Source organism: Typopeltis vanoorti, chromosome 12, assembly GCF_054136105.1.
Source record: "Typopeltis vanoorti isolate ZY-2024b chromosome 12, IOZ_Tvanoo_1.0, whole genome shotgun sequence".
Classification (NCBI taxonomy): domain Eukaryota; kingdom Metazoa; phylum Arthropoda; class Arachnida; order Uropygi; family Thelyphonidae; genus Typopeltis; species Typopeltis vanoorti.
In genome coordinates this window covers 101,067,537-101,091,465 of record NC_143560.1, presented here as the reverse complement: position 1 = coordinate 101,091,465, position 23,929 = coordinate 101,067,537, and the positions used below count along the sequence as shown (strand labels likewise).

The 23,929-nt window shown below is 35.0% G+C and overlaps 1 protein-coding gene across 2 annotated transcripts in view; it reads right to left on the bottom strand.

Moving 5' to 3' along the window:
* Window positions 1–23,929, bottom strand: part of LOC150101072 (putative peptidase C1-like protein F26E4.3) — a 119,616-nt gene that overhangs the window by 9,562 nt on the left and 86,125 nt on the right. For both annotated transcript variants that reach the window (XM_090401250.1, XM_090401251.1), the window contains exon 7: window positions 15,296–15,458. In XM_090401250.1, the coding sequence (XP_090257376.1) occupies window positions 15,296–15,458 (163 nt within the window). The remainder of the gene's footprint in view (window positions 1–15,295; window positions 15,459–23,929) is intronic.

Genomic DNA, 23,929 nt, shown 5'->3' with positions numbered 1-23,929 from the left:
TTACTAATTACTTGTTTGTTTGTTTTTATCTTGCTTAGGTTATTGGATTTTTTTTTATGTGAGATCTCTAATTGGGAGAAAGAAGAAAGTAATTTTTATTATTTTATGTTCTAAAGTTGAAGATGTAACAGTTGCTTGCTTATCACTGCTGCATGAAATGACTACTCACTGCTGCAACTCTAGTATGTATAGCACTTCTTCTTCTTCCATCATCTATGTGGATGATGATGAGGCCGGAATGAACTCTTTCCACTTCTGTCTGTCCCAGGAGAGTCCAAACAATTCTGTCCAGTTTGGTGTCGCTTGTTGTGATTTGGTTTTCAAGTCCTCTTTTATTTTGTCTATCCATCTAATTCTGGACCATCCTTTGGATCTTTTACCTTCCATCGTTGCATTCAGGGCTTTAGATGGCAATCTTTCTATTCCCATTCTGGTCACATGGCCAAACCATCACAGTCTTCTTTCTTAGATTTTGTCTATTATTGTTATTTCTTGTTTTAGTCATTTCCTTATGTCTTCGTTTCTTAGTCAATCCAGCAGAGATACTCCAAGTAATCTTCTTAGCCAACCCATTTCAGTAACTAATAATTTTTTCTCTTCAGCCTTTTTGAGATTCCAGCATTCACTTCCATAGAGGAGTATTGGGAGAACCATTGTTTCATAGATTCTTCCTTTTGTTACTTGTTTGATGTCTCTTGACTTCCATATTTTATTAAGTCATCCAAAAGTTTGGGATGCCCGACTGATTCGTCTATTTATATCTTTTATAATTTCACCATTGTACTCAATAACTCTCCAAGGTAGGTGAAGTTACCTGCTATAGATTCTTACTATCAATTTCAATTTTCAGATTGGTGCTTCTTTTTCCTATTTGCATAATTTTTGTTTTGTCTATATTTATGTTTAATCCAGATTTTATACACTCCTCCTTTATTTTATCAGAAATTCGCTGTAGATTTTCTTCTGTGCTTGTAAGTAATGCAATGTCATCTGCAAATTTTAAATTTGTCACATTTTTCCCATATATTTTGATTCCGGAGTCTTCATTGTTTAAGGCCTTATTGGTTGCTTCTTCCAGTGTAAAATTGAACAGGTCTGGTGACAGATTGCTTCCTTGTCTTACTCCGCTCTCTGTGTGGAACCAATTGTTTAAGGTGTCCTCCATTTGTACTGCACTTTCAGATTTCTAATATAGATTCTTTATTATTCTTATGGTTTTGGTAATTAGTTTAAGGGGTTAACAACGCATATAAAGTATATTAATTAAAGGTAACTTTAATGAATAACTTCTATATTTCGGCAAAGTCACATTGCCATCTTCAGGAACATAAAGATATGGTATGTGCACGCAAGCACTAACACAAAGCAAATAAGGAAGAAAGCAAGAAACTAATATTGTTCCTAAAGTCATAATGGTGCCCTCTTGCGGGCTAATTTGGTAGTCTTGGCAGTTGGGCTGAAGTTCTCATAATGTAAGTCTCCCAAATTTGGGGTAGTTTCATGCACCCAAATTTGTTGAGGTTAGGAACGTTTTTTAGAGCTGATGAAGATTCTTTGAATAATCTTTCGTATTTAAACTTGCTGCGATGAATTATTTTTGTTTTCTTCCAACGAATTTTATGGTGGGTATCTAAGGCATGGTCTGCCAGCCCAGAGCGGCTGTACTGGTGAAACCGGATGTAGTCTTTGTGTTCTGAAATCCTGATATTTGTTGTTCTGCCTGTTTGGCCAAAGTAGGACAATTTGCAGTATAAGCCTTGCTACTAGAATCTTATGGTTTTGTTGGGAATTCCAAATTCTTCCATAGTTTTCCATAGTTCTCTTGTACGGATTGAATCAAATGCCTGACGAAAGTCTATGAAATTTATGTAGCAACTTTGGTTGTACTCTAGTGTCTTTTCTATTAACTGTCTTAAGGTGAATAGTTGATCACCTTAAACCAGCTTGTTCTTCTCCTAGTGCCAGTTCTATATATGGCTTAATTTGTTTTTGGAGTACTTTCGTAAAAACCTTACTTGGAATACTGAGGAGGCTAATGCTTCTGTAATTATTGCATTCTATTTTTTGTATATAGGAGTTATGACTGATTTGGTCCAATCAGTAGGCACTGCTTCGTTTTTGTAGATCCTTTCAAATAATGTTTTTAATGGTTCCAAAAGTTGTTCCTTTCCTGCTTTTAAGCATTCTGCAGGTATTTGATCAATTCCAGGTGCTTTCCTAGTTTTGAGTTTTTCAATGCTGTGTGCTATTATTTCTTTGGTAAAGATATTTGTTTCCTCTTCCATGTCATTGGCTGGAATTGTAATATCCTGGGAGCTTCTTTTATTATATAAATCTTTGAAGTATTCTTCCCATCTGGCCATTCTTTTTGTTTTACTTTCAGTTAGTTGTCCCGCTTTGTTTTTGATCATTATAATTTTTGTTGTCCGTGTCATACTAATTTGGTTTATTTGTTTATATAATCCATGAAGGTTTTTTTTTTTTGATAGCTTTTCTGCCATTTTGCATTTTTCTTCTAACCAGTTATTCTTGTCTCTTTTAACTAGTTTTCTAATTTCTCTGGTTAATCTATTATATTCATTTCTGTTATAGTTCTGTTTTAGTTTCATGCTTTTCCTTTGATCGTTTAACCTTTTTACTTCATTCGAGATCCAATCCTATTTACTTTCTCTTTCTGTGTAACCTTTTGTTTTTTCTGCAGAATTTATTATTATTTCCTTTAATTTGCACCAATGTTCTTCGATGTTTATATTCTGTTTTGGTAGTTCCTTCAGGTTTTTATCTAGTTCTAGTTGATATTTTCTTAGAATATTGTTGTTGTCTTGTAGTTTTTTTACATTCAGTCTCCTTTTGACTCTAAAAGTGCTTCCAGATTTTAACTTTATTCTTAGGTTTGCTAATACTAGCTTATGGTCTGATCCACAATCTGCAGAGAAGGATCTGCAGTTTAGGATACTTGATTTCCATCTTTGGTTTACAATAATATAGTCTATCATATTCTTGGTTTGTCTGTCTGGTGATATTCATGTCCATTTTCTTTGGGGTTTTGGATGTTTAAAGAGAGTGTTGGTTATTGTTAGTCTATTATTTGAGCAGAAGTTTAGCAGTCTTTCGCATGTTCATTGCTTTCTCCATACCCAAACTTTCCGATTACTCTTGGCCAGGTACCCAGTCTTTGCCTACTTTTGCGTTTAAGTCCACCATTATAATTAGGAGATCTTGACTTGATGTCTACTATACTGCTTTTTGCAAATCTATATAGAACTCCTTAATGTCTTCTGATGATGTCGAAGTTGGTGAGTATACTAGAATAATAGTTAGTGATCCGATTGATGTTTTAAATCTTGCTTTAATTATCTTAGGTGAGATAGGATTGTAGGGCAATAGAGAGTTTTGAGCCTTTGGTTTTAATATAGGTGCTACTCCTTGGTGTTTGTTGTCCTCCCTACCTGAAGTTAAGATTTTGTACTGTCCATGGTGGAATTTTCCTTTTCCAGTCCATCTGGTTTCGCAGAGTCCAATCACTTCCCATCGGTAGTTGTCTAATTCAGTGCTTCCCAAACTTCTGGATGTCAGGGCCCCCTTTGCAAAAAATTAAAATATTTCACCCCCCCCCCAAAAAAAATCGTAATAGAGACATATATTATTATTATATTTATTGTATTTATATTCAATACAAAACATACACAGCGAATATTGCAAAAATCAAATGCACATATTACATTTTTTGCCTCTTACAGTTTGCTTCTGAAGACGATGAGGGCTGCTCTGGTAAAATATGAAATACTGTCCTTTTTTTTTTTTTTTTTTTAGTCTGTTTCTGCTTCTTCTGATTGTTCGCGGGATTTTTTTTAAATTTTTTTTTTTATCAGCCACTTATCCATCTCAGGGTTAAATTTTTTAACGTAGAATAGATCAAATAATAGCACCACTTACCGATACTGGCACCACAGACTAACAACATGAAATTAGTGAATATTACCTGAATAAGGGAATCCCTGGACCAGGAACATTTTTCTCTTTTGTGACTTTTCTCCCTTTACGATAATTAAGCCTAACGCGAAACAGACAGCAATGACAGGTTATTAAGAAGTGCATATGATTGGTGCAGAATTAACAAAAGATCACGCAACCGAAAGATAAAAGCATAGCTGACAATTGAGTTGAAATGCTAACTCTCTTCAACTGAATTCCATATGTGAAACTGCCATAACATTCATTATATATATATATTACTTAGTTTTAAAACTTTTACGAATTTTAACACGTTCGGTTGAATTTTATTGCTGCCTTGGGAAATCGAACTCACACACGCTAATTAATAACAATAGTTTTTAGTTAGATACTGTGTTTGCCCATGCAACATATGGTTTTGTTTCAGTCTATATAGCATAGTTTCTGTATCAGGGGATATGTGATTCATTAATTACTGTGTTTTTATCCCTGTTGCCTCTAATTGCACTTTTTGTTGAGAAATATATTACACAGACTGCTCATACCTTATTCACTGGCATAATAAAAGTACTTGTTTTTATTGCTTCTGCAGTATAGTGGCTGTTAGGGAGGGCGTGTTGTTTACCACTGCAAGCAAGTTACTATCTCCCCACATGAACTTTTTTTCATGTGTAAAGTATATGGGAAACTTTTATTGGTAACAGAAAACTAGCTGGGATGACAGTGATAATATAAAACGAGTTTTGATATGTTACGAACGCGTGATGAAAGGGACAGGAAGATTTGGAGCTTCCCCGGAGAGCATTCGAAGTAAATACAATTAACCACTGCTTTGAAATGAAACATATGAATAAGCAATATTTACTAATATTCATTAAGCACCGACATACCCAGGAAGCAAAGTTTGTGAACCAACACCAATGTGTGAATTTTTCCATTAAAATATAAAAAATAACAAAAAAGAAATAATAAATAATAAAAGTTAAATACGTTTCTTTTAAAATAAAAAAATAACTACTTAGTATTAAAACATTTTAAATTTGTTTTCATTATTTCACAGCCCCCCTCAACAAAACCTACAGCCCCCCAAGGGGGCCGCGGCCCACAGTTTGGGAAGCGCTGGTCTAATTCATGCAGTAGTATTTCCAATGCTCCTTCCTGGTGAAGAGTTCTTACATTCCATGTTCCTATGCTTATTATGTTTTTCCTGTCTATTAGGTGATGTTTTGTTCCAGTGGCATAATTTTCCCCTTCACTATCTTGGTTCTCTAATAGTGGGCGTGACCCTTGTTTGAATGGGTGACAGTCAAGCCAGCATGTATCTTTAGGTTGGTTAGAGTTAATTCGATTTCAATGGTTAAGTTTTCATCAAGCATCAATGTATAGCACAGAAGTGCATAATACTCACAGAAATTCACATTTTTGATGTTGGCCATTAAAATTTAATAGTACTTGAGTATTTTGTATACTTGAGCATGTTAAGTATTACAGAGTATTACTTGACATGTTCTGTAATTATGCAAAGTTTAAGGTGAGGTTCTAATATGAGGTAGTAGGTTACCTTTAAAGATCTGACTCCCTTTGCGATGGTTTAGCTGATAAGACAATTACAAGCTTAAGGTGGAACTCACTAGCTGTGTATGTGTGGAGGGGGGGGGGGTTAGCATCTGTGATCAGTGTAAATAAGTGAATATATCCTGTATATTGAGTAAATCAATAAAAAATGGTGATAGAGTTTTATAAACTCCATAAAAATCTTGATCAAAGATCTATTCTCTGGAAGGAAAATTTGTTAATTTATATAGTTATTTTGCTTGAATAAGATGTCACGTTGTAACTTGATTCCGATAAGTACTGTATAGCAAGATGTCTCAGGCACTATTTGGGAACGTGCATTAATATTTGGATCATTTCAAAAGTTCTGTACACCATGCATATGTGCTCAGTGAACTGATATACACATACTAGCCACTGAATTACAAACTTTTATTTTATGCATAGGCATGTGACTGCCAATACTGATCCTCTTCAGTTCCCTGTGCCTAGTTCAGTTAGATATGGGTTGGGAACAGCCTTCTTTAAATGCTTTGGTCAATTGCTGCACACAGGAAGTTCTATTTGCCTGTATAGGCCTTCTCAGATGATGGTAATCTCCTGACAGCATGTCTTAGGATCACAGTTATACCTCTTAGACAAGCAATGTGGGTTATTTTTCCACTGATTAAATGCCTGGGATATCTCACCCTTTGTGAAACTAGTCAGCTCTGCAGAAAGTATTTTTAACTTGGGTATAATTATGTTAAAGATACCAAGCAATTTTAAACCTGGTTTTACTCCATTACCCAAGTGGGCTGTCTGTTTGCTCACTTGGGAAATGGAGTAAAACCAGGTTTAAAATTGCTTGGTATCTTTAACATAATTATACCCAAGTTAAAAATACTTTCTACATTTATATCTCCTCCTGAGATTTTTATTTAATAAGGTTAAAACACCTTATGGTAACTTGTTTTGGTAAAATACTTATAAGCTCTGCATTACTAAATCTTGGTATTTCTAGCCTGGCTCCCACTGATGAGACCTCAATAAAGGTCGAAACCGGTCTGGGTAGTGGCTCCTTGCCTTTAATACAAAACATCATACATCCCCTTCTTGGAGATGTGTTTTGGCATTAAGGGTAAATATTAAGATTAGTGATCAGAGCTTGCTCCACCTTTACCACGAGTTGCCTCGGTCTTGCACTACCTGTGGGATCAGCTAGTCTTGCATCAATTGCAGGCGCAAACCTGACATTTTGTCTGTTTGTTCACTTGGGAAATGGAGTAAAACCAGGTTTAAAATTGCTTAGTCAACTCTGCTGTTTTCAAAATCGTGACTCCAGACAGACAGACACCCATAATAAGGTTTTTATTAAACTTCGAAAGATTCCTTGTTTTTCCTATTGTGATCAACACTATTAACGATTGAGAACAGCCAAGCTGTCATTCTTTAAACAGTTGCCTAGAACACATAACCAAGTATTTTGGTTATAAGCTGCATAAAGGTTAATTCAGTGGCTGGTATGTGTAGTAGTAATTTCTACCTTTACTTCATTTATTAGCCTGACTTTGAGTAAAAACATGCTACACTCATTTTCTGTTTTTTAGTGTTCAAAATGCAGTTAGAATCTGATTCAAGATAATTTTCATCCTCAATTTCATCCTCTTCTGATAAATATCAGAAGATGGAAATGTGAACGAATGGCCTTCCTACTTCCAGTCTGGGAGGACAGTTATAGTCTTGACATGAGATATTAGCAGATATGTGTATATTTTTATATTTTTCTTAACTTGGATTAAAATGAGTGGTTGAGTTACTGATAACCAATTTGTCAGTGTATATCATTCAGGTGGAACTGATGTAATATCTGATACTAAAGGAAGAGAGAGAGAGAGAAGGGATGTGGATGAGCTGAAGATCTTAAATATTTGGCAAAACCTGGATGTAAACAGCAGTGGGATTGGATGGGATATCAGTCTGTTTTAATAGAATGTACAATAGAATCGGTTATTTACTTTGATGTAGTTGTTTATTAAGGACAGAATAGTGAGATGAAACTTTATGGGGACACAGTATGGGTTTGTTCAAAGGTAACCATGCCACAGGCTCTGTCCTTGGCATGGTTACCTTTGAACTGCTAAAGATAATTTAGAGGATAACTGCTAGGTAGGACATGGATGAGTACTGATACGTTATTCATCTTTATAAGTCTGTGATCTTGCCGCATCTAGACTACTGTGCACAGATTTCATTACTGAGCAAAATATGGAAGTGCAGAGATAGACTAAGATGTATGTCATGTTGAATATTAGAACAGATTAAGAGTATGGACATTTCAGAGTATGTCAAACAGAGAAGGGATATGTTAGAAATATAAATGTTAGATGTTTATGTAGAATAGATTGGGGGATTGGGAAGAGACTCTTGATACATGATAGGAGGGGAAAGAACGAGAGATTTGTCCCTGGAAATTGAGTAGAATGCAGGCAGCCAGCAAGGGCACAGGGAACAGATTTTTTCTCATGTTAATAACCGGAATATGTTGGCAGAGAAAGTAGTAAATGCAGTGACAGTAAAGTGAAGATGAAATAGATATTTTGCAAGTTATAGTGGGCTCCCATGATGAGTTTTAGGATGAGGTGCCCAATTAATAGTAATGATAAAATCTTAAAATCTATTGCTACTCTGATTTTCCAATAGTTTTCCATGTTTTTTCTCATTACTTTTTATCATTCAGAAAAATATCAGCTGCATCACAACTATTACCATAATCAACCCAAAGCCAAATATTCACTTGTTTTCAAATTTGTCTGCGTTTTAAAGAGTTATACAAAATAGTCACTGAGGATCAAAAAATGCTACAGGTTCCCATTCCTAATTTAGTGGACTGGAAACACACATCACTGATAGATATCAGTGATGCGTGTGTTTCAAGGAATAGGAGGAGAAGACCAGCAATTACTGAGACCTATCCTTGAGTTGCTGCTACATTCCAGCCTATGTGTTAATATTTTGTATAATTTTGAGGTAAATATTTGGTTCTTAATAGACAACATAAAGTAAAGAAGGATTATCAAAAGTGATCAATGTAGCCACTCACTGGAAGATTTTGAACTAGCTGGTAATGTAAATAGATGAACAGATGAGTGAAATACTAGTTTAACATAGCTATATGCAAAGTAATGGGCTTGCACTACAGAATTCAGAAACGTAATGTTTCATATTATGCTGGAGGACTGTACTACAGGAAGTGGAGGAGGTAAAGAATGTTTGTGGTGATAAATGAACTATCATTTACTATTATCAACATTCTTTACCTCCTCCAGTTTAATGGATGTAGTGGCAAAGTAGAAATTTAAACATTACTGCAATAGCAGGACATTGAAAATTAGAAAAAGTAGTTATTTCTTCATTGTATAAATAATGCTTGGTCAGAACACGGTTTGATCTGGAATTCTAGATATATTTTAGATGCCTGGATATTGAAGAGAAGAAATAATAAGGAAACTCAAAAAAAAAAAAAAAAAAAAAAGTAAACAATGAGAAGGAAAACAATATCAGGATTGTGAACTATATGTAAGGTCAGATTAAAGAATGTAATTTGCATAGCTTGTTATCTAGGAGGAAAATATGTTATATGATTAGAGAAGCTAGCCAAAATATATTAATAGGTGAATTTTGCTTATTGAAGCCTGAAGACACCTGAAAAAGTTCCATATTTGATTTATTTTAATATAATTTCCATAATCCATAAGGACAGAAATAAATTTTAGAAAATATTAAAAAAGGCAGTTGGAGAGTGAGGACAAGCAGCTGTTGTTATCCTTGGAAATCATATTAAGGCATGGAGAATAGGAAAATAAATTTTTGACATGTGCAGTAGTGGATGAATGGAATAAATCACCAGAAGTAGCAAGTGGTGACTGGACTTAAGGTGCAATATCATAGTTTTCTACCCTAATCGGATTCAAAATCATCAGATATCATTAGCAGCACTTCTCTTTCCCCTCTTCCACATATCTTGTCTATCTTTTCTGGAAATACTGTACCCATTATACTCAATGTCAGTTAAATTATCTGCCTCTAAGGGTATGGAATTGTTCCATACAACCTTTGTTCCAGCTCTCACCAAAATAACAAACTCTATCCTTTGTATAAATTAAATTATACACTTGGTTTAATTATCCAAGTATAAGCAAACAAGTTTGTGCCTGAACTATTTTCAGGACTGGGGCAACTCATATAAAGAAGCTAATGACTTCACATTACTTGTCTTAGTATCCCATAATGCAAAACACATCTCCTTGCAGACATGTATAATGTATATTATACATTATATATAAATTATATATAATGTATATTGTGGACATGTATAATGCATAGCATCATACATGTCTGCAAGGAGATGTGCTTTGCATTATGGGATATTAAGGCAAGTGATGTGAAGTCATTAGCTTCTTTATACGAGTTGTCCCAGTTCTGAAAATAGTTCAGGCACAAGCTTGTTTGCTCACATTTGGATAAAGGATTAAACCAATATATAATTTCTTGGTATCTTTAACTTATAATATAACCAAGTGGAAAAACTTCCGACATCTATCCCTTTGTTCTTGATAGTTATCTCTAAGCTTTTTTTTTATATACTCACCTCTGTAGTCTTCATGATCCAGTTGCACAACTGTCAGATTCATATGTAATGCTTCACTTATGCAGTCATCCTTTCTAATTACTTCCATGATTATGCACATTCATATCATTAACACAGTTTCATATCTTAGTCGCATTTACACATAAATTCTCACTATTCCATCCATCATGATCTTGTTTTCCTGATTCTTCATATTAGGTCTCATACCAATAAATAATTTCTGCAGATTCTTGATACCAAATATGTTCGAGTGCAATCTGTTTCTCTATTCTTCTCTCAGTCTCACTCTACACATCCAAAAGCTTACAACCAATCCTTCTACACAGGCTGTGCATCAAATTACTGAACTCAAATGCCTGTGAATCGTTTGGCTTAGAACTGATGTTAGACATTTAATGAAAACAGCACAAGGAATAAATTAAACAATAGTTTAATATTTCTAAAATTATGTTTTTCCCTTTCTCTCTCTCTTTCAGACACGTTGTGCGGGAAGCACCCATTTGAAAGTGGGTGAACATGAGATAGGCTGTGGCATTCAGGCAGTGTTCAACTGGTATAAGGGGACGTAACATGTGCCAAGAATATATTCCCCACATCATTACACTCCCTGCACCAACCTGAGCTGTTGCTACTTGGCAGGAAGAGTCCATGGCCCCATGTTGTTGCACCATATTCTAGTTTTGCCAAGTAACATGATACAGTACAAACTGATACTTGTCAGACCAGTCAACATTTTTCCAGTCATCAGCTGTCCAGTGTTGAACATGTGCTCAATGATGTCACATCCTGTTCTCAGCTGATGGCATTGAGCCCTAGGATGGTTGTCTGCTGCTCCTGTACCAAATCCGTTACAGCTTGTGATCAACTATGCATTCTGAGATGATGTTCTGACCACCACTGTTATACTGAACTGTGACTTCACTGGTTGTGGCTGCCCCTGTCATGTTTCACAATCCTTGCCATCCTTCTCTGACCTCATGCATCACTGAGCTATTTCCACCCACAGAAAATGCCATTAGCCTGTAATTTTTTGGTTATTACACCACTCCTGGTACACTCTAAACACTGCAACACCAGTAATGATAGTGAGATACTGGCACCAATAATCATACTACACTCAGTTACTTAAGTCATGCCTTTTACCGATTCTGAAGCATCAAACATGAAAACCAGAACTGTTGGATGCCTGTCTGCCTGATTTATATAGTAAGTTGCAGCCACATGACTTAACATCTTCAGGAATATGAGAAGGTATTCTTAATAAAGTGGCCACTCAGTATAAATTGTAGCATATGTGAAAGTGACACAAAGAAAATTAGATCTTTATAGATGTCTAGAGTTCAGGGACACACTCTCTCTCTCTCTCCCTTTGTACGTGACCAGTCAATGCATGCTTTGACAACAATATGCCTGATCTGATTTACACTCATACTGCGAATGTCTTGATATTTGTAACAGTTCCTGACTAACTGATATAAATAATAAATAAGTGCTCAAAAATTATTTCTTCGTGAATTTCCCAGGAGTGTGGTGCATACCCAGCACACCCTGAATATATGCTCCTATCTAGGAAGTCTCGGTTATAACATGTGATGATTAACAATTCGTTTCTTGTGTCATGGGGAGTTTTTTTTACAGACATATTTAAATTATAAATTAATTTGGGTTTTAAGGGCAGCTGCCAATTCTGAAAAAAAAAAAAAAAAGCCTCTCATATTTTGATTTGCTGCAATGAAATATAGCAGTTTTTTTTTTTCTTCTTTCCTCATCTGACTCAGGGAATAGTGTCCAAGGTATGGTCTACTAAACCTGATGTCCATAATTGTGACAATGGATGCATTTTTTGTGTTCTTCCAAATGGATTGGCCAATATTCCAGTCTGCCTATAATGGACTAACTTGCAGGAGCAAGGAATTTCATATACACTAGGAACTGAGAGAAAAATAAAGAGTTGATTTTTAGGAGCGTCATTAAGGGCAGCCAGTTTTGGCTTCTTTTTTTTTCCTGACATATCCTGGATATATGTAATGGTGAGAGCATTTATATAATCTACATATAAAGAGCCATATAGTCTTGAGCAGAATAAAATTGAATTTCATATTGAAAAGAAGAACATATAAGAAAAGTTTTAAAGTGAATAAAAGTTGAGCAGCTCTCAGATGTGAACTGTAGACTAAAATACACAAACATTATGCAAAAAAAATAAGAGTTTGAGAACAGGAACCAAACCTTGGAGATTTAGTGGCAAATCCTGAAGAAAACATTGATTGATTCAGCCAGAGAGGCATGTGGTGATGTTGTCTGCAAGGATAGAAAAATCAGATCTCCATGGTGGGCACAGGAAAGAGGCAGTGAAGGAAAAGCAGAAAATGTCAAAAGTTTCTGGCAGATAAGTCAGCTTGTTCTCTTAGAGAATATAAGAATGTAAGAAAGTTTAAGTACTGTGTAAAACTAGCTAAAGAAAAAGTCATGGGAAGACTTTAGTAAGAACATAGAAAATAAATATCAAGAAGGTGGCAAAATATTCTGGAGGCTGTTCAAAAACCTCAGAAATGGAGGAAAGAATGCTGTAAAAGGAATTAGAGATGATAAAGGTGACATGAAAACTGGAGAAAAAGATATCCTTGAAGTATGGAATAATTACTTTGAAAAATTGCTAAATTAAACAATCAGTGGCAGCAAAGTGGTAATAAACACTGACCAGGAATGCATATCCATACTTGAAGTAGAAAAAGCCATCAAAAGCCTGAAATGTGGAACGGTAGCTGGAGTAGAAAATATTTGACCAGAAATGCTCAAGTATGGAGATATAAAAGTCTTACAGTGCTGCACTGCATAGTTCTGAAGGCCTGAACAGAGGGATGAATTCCAGATGATTGGAGTAGAGCTCTCATAGTACCCATATATAAAAAAAAAAAAACTGATTGTGAGAATCACAGAGATATTTCTCTACTGAGTGTTCCTGGTAAGATTTATGCAAGTATACTTGAGAAACGGTTGAGAAGGATTGTGGAAGAAAAGCTTGGTGAAGAACAAGCTGGATTCAGGCCAAATAGAGGCTGTCAGGTTCAGATTTATACTTTACGACAAATTGTTGAGAAATCATGGGAATATAACAAAGATCTGGAAAAGGCTTATGACATGATGCCGAGAGAAGCTATTCAAAATGCTACAGTTGTATGGTGTCAGTGTGGTATTATATCAAGCAATATTTAGTCTTTATTTGAGTTGTAAGTCAGCAGTTAGAATTGAAGGAAGTAGAGGATGATAGTTTAATGTTAAATCTGGTGTCAGACAAGGATGTACATTATCTCCTCTATTATTTATTATCGATATGGATCACATTATGAAGGAAACTGGTATTAAACCTCATATCAAAATTGGAGATGTTAATCTCACTCTTTACTTTATGCAGATGATTTTATACTACTAAATAAATGCAGTACAAGTCTGCAAGATTCCCTGATTAAATTGAATAACTGTTGTAATAGATTTGGAATGAAGGTCGGCAATAACAAGACAAAGGCAATGAAAATAGGCAGAAGCATTGAAAATATCGACTGCATTATGAATGGAAAACCTATAAAACAAGTAAAACATTTCAGTTACTTAGGCACAATTTTTACTGAAAATGGTAAATTAAATGTGGAAATAGATAACAGAGTCAATAAAGCTGGTATGGTAGGAAGTCAACTGAATAAGTTTATATGGATTAAGAGAGAAATTAGTCAAAACACCAAATTAGCTGTATACAAGACAGTGTTCAAACCAATTTTAACTTATGGATCTGAGAGCTGGGTTAGAAATAAAACACTTGACCAAAGACTAGAAACCACAGACATGAGAGTCCTGAGAAAGATTAGAGGCATGAACAAATGGCACATCAGTGGAAATATCATATTAAAAATGAGGATATTAGGAAAGAACTTAACATTGTTAGCATCCAGGAATGTGTTAGCAGAGCTAATCTCAGGTGGTATGGTCACTTAAACAGAATGAGAAAGGAAAGATTAGCGAAATAATTATTCTCTGCCAGGTTGGCTGGAAAAAGACCCAGATGAAGACCAAGATATAGGTGGATTTCTACAGTAAAAAGTGCACTAGATGGTAGAAATAATATAAGATCTGATAATGTTGGAGTCTTGACAGGTAACAGATCGATTTGCAAGAAAATTGTAGATAGGAAGTTAGTAATGATGTAAGTTTTTCATGTAGTACTATCATATCCTGTACATATCAGGAATTTGATGATGATGATAACATATCAAGAGAGTTGAGGATTGTAAGAAGGATTAAGTATTTTGTTAATTCTGGAGAAAATTTTGCCATTAGATAAGAAAGTCTGGCATTATTTACTTATTGCTTTTGTTATTACCTGTTAGTACTGTAGGTGGGTTAAGGATTTTTTTAATTTTAATACTTTTTTATTTGTTCATTACATAATTTGGAAACCCAGTTCTAGAGACCAAATATAGAACTTTTTCAATCCACTTCAGGCTTTTAATAAACAGAGCAGTAATCTCCCTCTCAGCAATGGAATTCATCCCTCCCCCTACACATGCACACACACTTAAAGACAATTACAAACATCCATGCCCATGAGATTCTAACTCACAGCCTCCTGGTTAGAGAGTGGATATGTTAATCATGCAGCCAACCAGGGGTTGGCTTATTAGTTAAAGCTTTTATGATACCATATTCCTAGGAAGAGCAGGGATGGCAAAGTTTGGGAATATATCTGCTTCTGTTGTGTGTGTAGATTATGCATATGCTTATGAATATTATTATTATGAATAATATATAACCAGATAAAAGCTTAAATAAGGGCTTTGTCAATAGTATGTATGTTTTTTTCAAAACCAGAAATTGGCCAAGAGAGCAGAGAGCTGATAAGGAAGAGCCTTGCAGTACATGCCATTTATATATTTTGTTTGGATCTCCAAGAGAAGTAACCTGCATAGATAAAGAGAGTAGAGATCTCTGAGTTGGGGGGGGGGGGGTTGTTGTGTGTGTGTCATTCTGGGGTTTTCATTCCACAAAATGCCTAACATGAATAATAATTATCAGGAGATTGAAAATTTGTTTAATATGAGTGAAACAATGACAAACTTTTTAATAAACTTTTAAAATAATTATAATTTGCTGTTATATCATTACCTTTGGTCCTACTCTGTAGGGTGGTGTAGAGTGATATAGCATATCCTCTTTGCCAGTTGGACATTGTACAATTTTGCCCCTTCCATATGGTATTCTAAAAGGACATTTTCCTTCCTCTCCAGTAATACCGCTTTTATATGGGTAACATTGCTCTGTAGCCACTCTATAATGTAAAACATACAAAGTTTGAGGATTCAACCAGACCATAAAGTCTTTTTGAAACTCATTTATGTTAATTTTTCTCTGACTTGTGTATAATACAATGATCTCCAATTATCCAAACCTTCAAATAACCAATGAGTTCATGTCATAGAAATCAACTGATTTCTATGACAGCATTTGTTAACTGTACCTTCTGTTAATTATACCTTCAATTATGTGACCAGCAAATTGATTTCCCATTTTGATCAATTAACTGAGGGATTGTTAGGGACACCTCCAAGGACTCGTCATGAGAGTGCACTCTACTGCACATAATGCCATCTACCATTCATGTAATAATTTTTTTCTGTAAATTGCATTAGTTCTCTGGTCAATGTGTCTGTATGCAGAATGAAAGAACAGAGTTTCTTGGAGAAAAATCACTGCTACTACATATGAGATTGGCTAGCTAACCTTTAACGGAAAAAGCCCATATAAAGATTCTTCTTGTTATGTTGAGTATCAAACCCAGGTCTTTTCTAGTTGAAGGATGCAATGTCCTGTCATTCTTCCAGTTGTGCTACTGAGATTGAGAATATGATTTATAGCAGTGGTCTTGATTATTTTTATCTATACATCTAAAACAAAAGCACTACAAAATAAATAATGAGTGTGGAAATATTGAAATTTTTGTATAATCAGCTTGGTATAGATGAAAAACATTACATGGTAGTCATAATGAAACTTCTCTTATTTGTAGCCTTATGTAGCTCAATCTAACAACTGAAATGTTACCGAATTTGGTAGGGACACTAATCAAGATATGGAAAGAAAGAACCTGCAAAAAAAATGAATAAATAAATTTCGGTTGAAAAGTTGCTGAGAGGGGGAAATATGGCACTGTTGTAGCCCAAGAAGCCCAAAATTTACATAAAACAAAGTTGAACACCTGTTTTGCTGACATCATAAGAGCTATAAAGTAAAGGAAAAACTTCAAAAGTGCATTCCTATTGATAGTTGTGTTCAATATGCAGTTCACTTTAACTTATCATGTGTTACTTGTAAAATTATTTTACCTTAATGAGTGCAATGCATCAGCCATTCTTTGTGAGTTTAAAACCTATGAGAATTTGTGTAAAGGTCCTCTGTCAGCTAACACAGATCAGTAATTCAGAGCTTGAAAAAACAGGATCATTGGACTTAACAGAGGATGGAAAACCAGTGGCCACAGGTAATTGAAGAAGTTGTCAGTGCAATTGTTGATGTATCACATGAAAATGTTGCTGATAGTAGCAGCACCTGTGGAGTAGCATGACAATTAGATATGCCTTATTCAACAGTATGGAAAGTCTTGTGCAAAATTATTACATTTGATTCATACAAGATTAGCTGCATACAGCAGCTCCTACAGGATGATTATGATAAGCGACTGACATTTGCTTTGATGTTTCTGATCAGATTGGAAGTCGATGATTCTTAGCCTTGGAAAATTCTGTGAGGAGATGAGGCACATTTTTATCTTAATGGGACTGTAAACAGCCAAATTTATGCTTCTAAATCACCCCATATGCTCCAGGAACTCCCATTACATTCACCAAAAATTACCATTAGGTGTGGCTTCACGGCAAATTTTATAATAGGGCTATTCTTTTTTTGAGTACATCACTCTGACAGGATAAGTATCTTGTTCCATTACTGCATGAAGATATTGCAATATGTTGAACAGTTTCATCATTCTACAACGACAATGTCTGGACGAAACCATTTTTATGCAAGATGGAGCACTTCACCACATTGTATGACCAGTACAGTGGCTTCTACAGCATCATTTCATAGAAGAAAGAGTGATTAGTCGCTTCTTTCCAGTTGAATGGCCACCTTGCTCCTCTGATATTACTCCATGTGATTTTTGGTTGTGGGATTACCTGAAGGCCAACATCTAATGCAGTGGTGTTTTGAATTTGACAGCTTAAAGGGCAACGTATCATGGGCTGTGGTGAACATTCCTTCAGGCATGTTAGATTCTGCTATTGAGAATGCTCTGTTAAGATGCATTTCTGGTCACATTGAACCAGGTCCTCTTTTGCATGGGTGAACTCAATGTGTTTGAGTTGTGCAACAGGTTTGTGACATCACTTATGCTCCAGTCACTGTAATACCATAATTATGAGGTGTGGTTATTAAATAATGAGACTGGTTGCAAAAAATGTGGTTTATTATTACAATTGTACAACTTAATTGTTATCCCCCCGTCATACTCCCCCTCCTCTATCTATACACAATGGTGTATAGATAGAGGAGGGATGTGCATATGAATTTTCCATTGTTGGAAGCAGTGCTGCAGGTCATCAGGTATTATCTGCTTCAGTAGTGCTGCTGTTTTCGGAAACAAATTTGCACTGGCATCATGAAATGGCTGGCAGCTCTGCTGTCAGTCGTTTCATGATGCCAGTGCAAATTTGTTTTCAGGAAAAGATCATCACATGTGATGAGACATGGATTTTCCGGTACGATCCAAAAACAAAGAGACGATCAATTCACTGGAAAACTCCCACGTCACCAAGAATGAAAAAAGCAAGAATGAGCAAGTCAAAACTGAAGGCAATGCTGATCGTTTTTTGTTTTTTTTATATATATCAATGGCATGGCAATGGTTGAATGGGTACCAGAAGGTCAGACAGTTAACCAACATTATTACCTTGAGGTTCTGGCTAAACTAGAGAACAAGTGAGGAAGAAGGAAACCCCATCTGTGGAAGAACAATGCTTGGATTCTCCATCAGAACAGTTCTCCAGCCCACAGCACTGTCTGTAAAGCAGTATCTGGGCTGATAAGAAGGTCCCAGTGTTGGACCATCCACCTTACTTGCCAAACTTAACTCCATGCAACTTTTACCTTTTTCCAAAGTTGAAATCCACATTGAAGGGCACCCATTTTCAGTCAGTGGATTGAAGTAAAGGAGAAAACAGCAGTGTTACTAAAGCAGATAATATCTGATGACTTGCAGCACTGCTTCCAACAATGGAAAATTCGTATGCAACAGTGTATAGATAGAAGAGGGGAGTATGTTGAAGGGGATAACAATTAAGTTGTACAATTGTAATAAACCACATTTTTGTAACCAGTCTCATTATTTAATAGCCACACTACATACTGTACTGAATTAAATTGATATTAAATATTTTATTGCTGTGCTATCATAAGTGCAACACAAAGGTAATCTTTCATTTCAGTTTAATCTTTGTTATTCATTTGTCTGTCCACTTTTACATTATACAGTGCCATATTCCCCATACTGGCAAGTTTTCAAACTAAAAGTTTTTTTTCATGGAATCCTTCTTCCCATGTCTTGAATAGTCTTCCTACCAAATTTTGTGATATTCTGATTGTTAAATTGAGCTACATAAGGGCTCTGAATAGGAGAAGTTTAATTATGGCTACCCTGTACTTGACAATCACTTATTTATTGCCTTTTGAGATGGATTAGATGAATCACACATTGGAAATATCTTTCAATAGTACTAAGAGTGAGCATTGTCTTTTTGTGCCAGACTCAGGAATAGGTCCCAACCTCAATTTTAGTTTTTAACAATTAAATTTGAATTTTTAATTTGTATTATAATTCACAAAATATAGTAGTAGTAGTGGTAGTAGGTTTCTTTGTTTGCCATTAGCTGAAAAGTCGCAGTGCTTTTAAAGTAGAAGCAGCTCTCCTCTAGATCCACTAAGGGAAGGGTTTATGCAAAATGCAGGTCAAGTGATGCCCTTAGTTATTCTAAAAAAAAGAATAAATGGAAAATTAACTTTGATATGAGAAATAATTTTATAAAAAATTCTGAATACTTATAAAAATAATTGTGGATGTGTAGCTCAGTGAAAGAGGTGTTTACACTGCCTGAAGAAAGAGCATCACAAGTTTGATTCTAGTCACCGACTAGAGGAACTTTTTCTAAGTCTTTTTTTTTGACTGGTTTCCAAGTTAGTCGATCTCTGGCATGGACAAGTGGGTTTTTTCTCCCGGAAACTCAGGTTTTTTGTCCCATAAACTCAAGAAAATTGACTGTAGAACCCACACTATTTTCAGACATTAAAAATATTGTGTTAGGTGCCATAAGATGGTGGCACTTGTTAGCCATCTCTTCACTGTGTGCCACTTAATTAGTTGATAGCCTTGGGCCAGCTATCTCTGATTGGCTACCAGTGGAGAATGAACTGCCCACTCAGTCTCCAAAAAGTTAGAAAGAGCTAAAATGGTCTCGCCTACTCCTATACGGAAATAGAAGGCATTATTTCCTGTTTTTTTTTTTTTTTAATTTGCACTTTTTATATACTGCAATTAAATAAAGAACATATTGCTAAATTCTTTTAAAAAATTAACTGCTATAGGGGGAAAATATGTGGTAGTATCATATACACGAAAAAGCATATTGCTGCTGTAAAAATATATTTATGCACAAACTTTTTAAGTTCTCTTTAATATCTTTCATAAGTGTTGAAAAAAAATGGTATTTAAATGTTCTTGAAGCTGTTAAATAAAAAGGAACTCTTAAATTTCAAAAGCAAACATATCTTTTATGAATATTGGAATATATAATAATCTTTTAGTTATTCACTTACATTGGGAAATCAATTTTCTGGTTGATTAACTGAGGATAAGATTAACTGAATGTGCAATTACATATTGCTATTCCATTCCATGAATCAGACAACATGCTTACTCATTCAAAAATTGGTTATATAATTAAAAGATCACTATCTCTCTCTCTCTCTCTCTCTCTCTCTCTCTCTTTCATTCTGGTGAGTAAGGATGGCTGGCTTACGTATTCAGATTTTACCCATGAAGCCAGGAAGTTAAAATTTTGCATGGATCCAGCAGAGTAAATCCAAAAGCATAGAACTGTTAAGTTTCCTCAAGAAGCATTTGAATTACACCAGGAATTTAAGCCTCTCTTGATGTGCATTGCTATCAAGGAAACAGCTTATGATGAATGCAAGCATTATTGTAGCACACATTAAAAATAATAGATGTTACACCTGGTTATGGAAAATTTATTTATTGGTTAGTGGGATTGATGATTGAAGGCCATCAGACAGTATTCTTAAGCTGTACACTATATAAATATAAACAGTTATATTTTTAGAAATGAGTCAAAGATAACAAAAAATAAAGATTGGGCATAAATTTTAAATTTATACTCCGAAGAACTTCCACTAAAACATCAGAAAGACTACGGAAGTTGTCACTTATTACCATACAACTAAACTGTAGAAAACAGTTGTAATTTCAATTTTTTGATCTGTGTAGATGAACCTCAAACCAATGCCTAACCAAGAAAATCTGTCCTACAAGAGCAGTGTTTTAAACTGTGATCTAAAAACTAATAGTACCTTGCTCTCAGCACGATTTATAGACTAATCTAAAATGCATGTCTCATGTCCAGTAGTTTATTAGTTTATTATGCTCTTTTCTGTGTGCATGAATGAGGGATCTCCCACCATTCCTATGGTGTTAATAACATCATTCAAATTGTGAGCAAACAAATTAATTCAAAACAATTGTGAGCAAACAAATTAATTCAAACAAGCTGAATTTTCATCAAGTTTCTGGTTTTGGTTTGTTTTTTGTTTCAGTTCGTAATAATTTCGGTTTTGGTTTTAGTTCACCGTTTTGGTTGAGAGTGCTGCATGTTTTAACTGTCTTTACAATGTTGTACATTTTTAATAGTGTAAACAAGTTGATATTTCTAGTGTTTTATTAATTTTGTGTAGTTATAAAATGGACACATCTGTAAGAAAGCATTCAAAAATATGTTCTCAGCACACATTCATTACTAAAAGACAAATTGCCAATGAGTGTGGTGTTAGTTTGAGTGCTGTTGATGCAATTTTAAAGAGGTTTAGGGAGACAGGTGCCTTTTCTCCTGACAGAGAAGGAAAATGTGGTGAAAAAGGAAAAATGAATCCAAGATTGAAACAACTGTTGATGCAGGCTATGCAGAAAAAGAGGCTCCAGTGCAAAAAAGTGTACAAAGATTGGACTGTTGAGAAGTGGAAGAAGGTCATATTCTCAGATGAGAGCCATTTCTTTGTCCAACGAGAGCAAGTACCATATGTTCACAAATCAGTGGCTGAGAATACTTCTCCTATCCACCTTCAATGAGCTCCTAAACATCCAGCTAAAAAGATGTTCTGGGGTTGTTTTATACATGATGGTCAGGGTCATTTGTGCCTATTGGCTGTATGATGAAAAGTGACCAAAACATAAAAATATTGGAGAAAAGAGTGGTCCCACAGATCCAGACAGACAAAGAACTCATCTTCCAACAGGATGTCAATCCATGCCACACTTCAAAAAAAGTGAAAGAGTTCCTCAACAATCACAACATCCAATTGCTTCAATGGCCAGGTAACTCTCCTGACATTAATCCAATATACAATTTGTGTCATAGTGAAAAAGAGACTTGGAAAGTTGATATAAAGGATTCCTTAATAAAATCCACTATAAAAGTATGGTTTTGAGATGCAGAAATAAGAAAAATGTGTTCTTCATTAGTAGAGTCCATGTCTAAGCAAGAACAAAACTAAATTTTTAGTTTTTGTTCTTGCAAAATTAAAATTTTTCTTTAAAATGTAAGTGTTCAGATTAATTTGTTCGCTACTGTATATACATTGTACATTGTTGTCTTAGTATTGTCAGTCTTGCTACTCCCTTGTTTATCAACACTTTCAATCAGTCATATAATTTAGGTTCAATAGCTTGGCATATGTATATTCATATTTAGTCATTTTACAACTACTTCAAGTGTCAAAAAAAAAAAAATTAAAATTAACATAAAAAGTAATATGAATGTTTGGTTAAATTTGGCATCTTTAAAATTTAAATTGTGCACTCATCTATGGATGTATCACTGAAGCTAGTATTCAATGAGAAAAGCTTGAGAGACTTTTGGCTCCGAATTCAAGTATCCTAAAGTAATTGATGTAGCTCGGAAATAAAATCCTCATGAGCCCTCTACCGAATAAGTTCTATGGGAACTTTTCCCTCCTAAACCTGGTCTTCAGACTGAAATACTTTAAAAAAACTCCTGTACAGGACAGATGTATACCATTGGAAATTAGGTTATGCTGTAATCCATGAAGGATAGCAGTGCAGTAATTAGAAGGCCAATAACTAGCAGTTAGATGCTCCAGCAATCATCATTTGCAGCAAAACATATCTCTCAATAGGAAGTGTCAGGTGGCAAATGAACTGTGATAAGAATATTCCAAAAAAGTTACTTGTTCAGTAAGATGAACAGCACATCTGTTATTTAGTAAAACCACGATAGAATTTCATCAAAGACACTAGGAATATTTTCTATTCCTTTTCTGCCAAAGGTGAATTAGCAGGATTCAAATGAAGATGCCAGGATTTCTTTCTCATTAAAAGTTTTTCTCCTTTCAAAGCACACACATTTTCCAGTGAGCCCATATTCTTAGCTTCCTCAGCATAACTCTAAATACTCATAACTTCAGTAGCCTAATGAATAAACAAAAAAAGCATAATTAACACACTACTGCAGTTAAGTAAAACTTCTCCATAAGTTGACAAAATGACCATTAACACACATACACGCACACACACTGTTATCACTGCTGTTTATAGTTTCATATCAATGTGAATTTCTTAATGCCCACAGTTCTTGTTGTGCTGTATGGAAAATTGTAACTAGAAGAACTTTTTCAGCCCTTTCTTTGCCAGGTTCCAGAGTTAGTCAATTTCTGGCACAGGCAGCCCCCCCCCCAACTCATGTTTTTAAATCCCCTCAAAAAATTTATCATAGAATTCACTATGACATATCTACAAGATAGTGACACCTGTTTACCATAATCTCTCCCTTGAAAGTTTTGACTCAACAGATTCAAGTGTCCTATCATTGATAGCTGAAGGCTAGAGACTGGCTACCCACCAGCTTCAAAGAGTTCTACCTACTCCCTTTTGTAATAAAAAGGCATATTAGAGGAGGCACAGTTCACTGTTATTAGTAGCTCTACTAATAACATTACTAATGTTATTAGTAGACCATCTATCTGATCTCTGAAAAGGCTGTAATAGTTGGCCAGCATTACAGACCTCTCAGAGATGAGATAGATGCTCTACTGAGAAGGGAGTATTTTATATCTGTTAATTGTGTAAGTTTTCTGGTTAGTTTGTCTTTTTTCTGTAAGAAAAATCTGAGTTTCTAGAAGGGAAAACTTGCACCTTGGTATGAAAGCGGCTAACTCACCTCCAGCTGATGTGAAATTAATCAAATGAGTGTGAAATTAAGCAAAACTGCAGAGGAAAAAAAAAGTTATATATAGAAGAACTAGGAGCCCTTCTGTGATAAGTCCTTGGATTCACTAGAGGAGCCTGCATAATAATAATAATAAACAAGATAGTATAAGGAAAAATATAATTATTTCTGAGTGCAAGGTTTTGAGCATAGCTCAACTGAATTATCTGCTAATGTC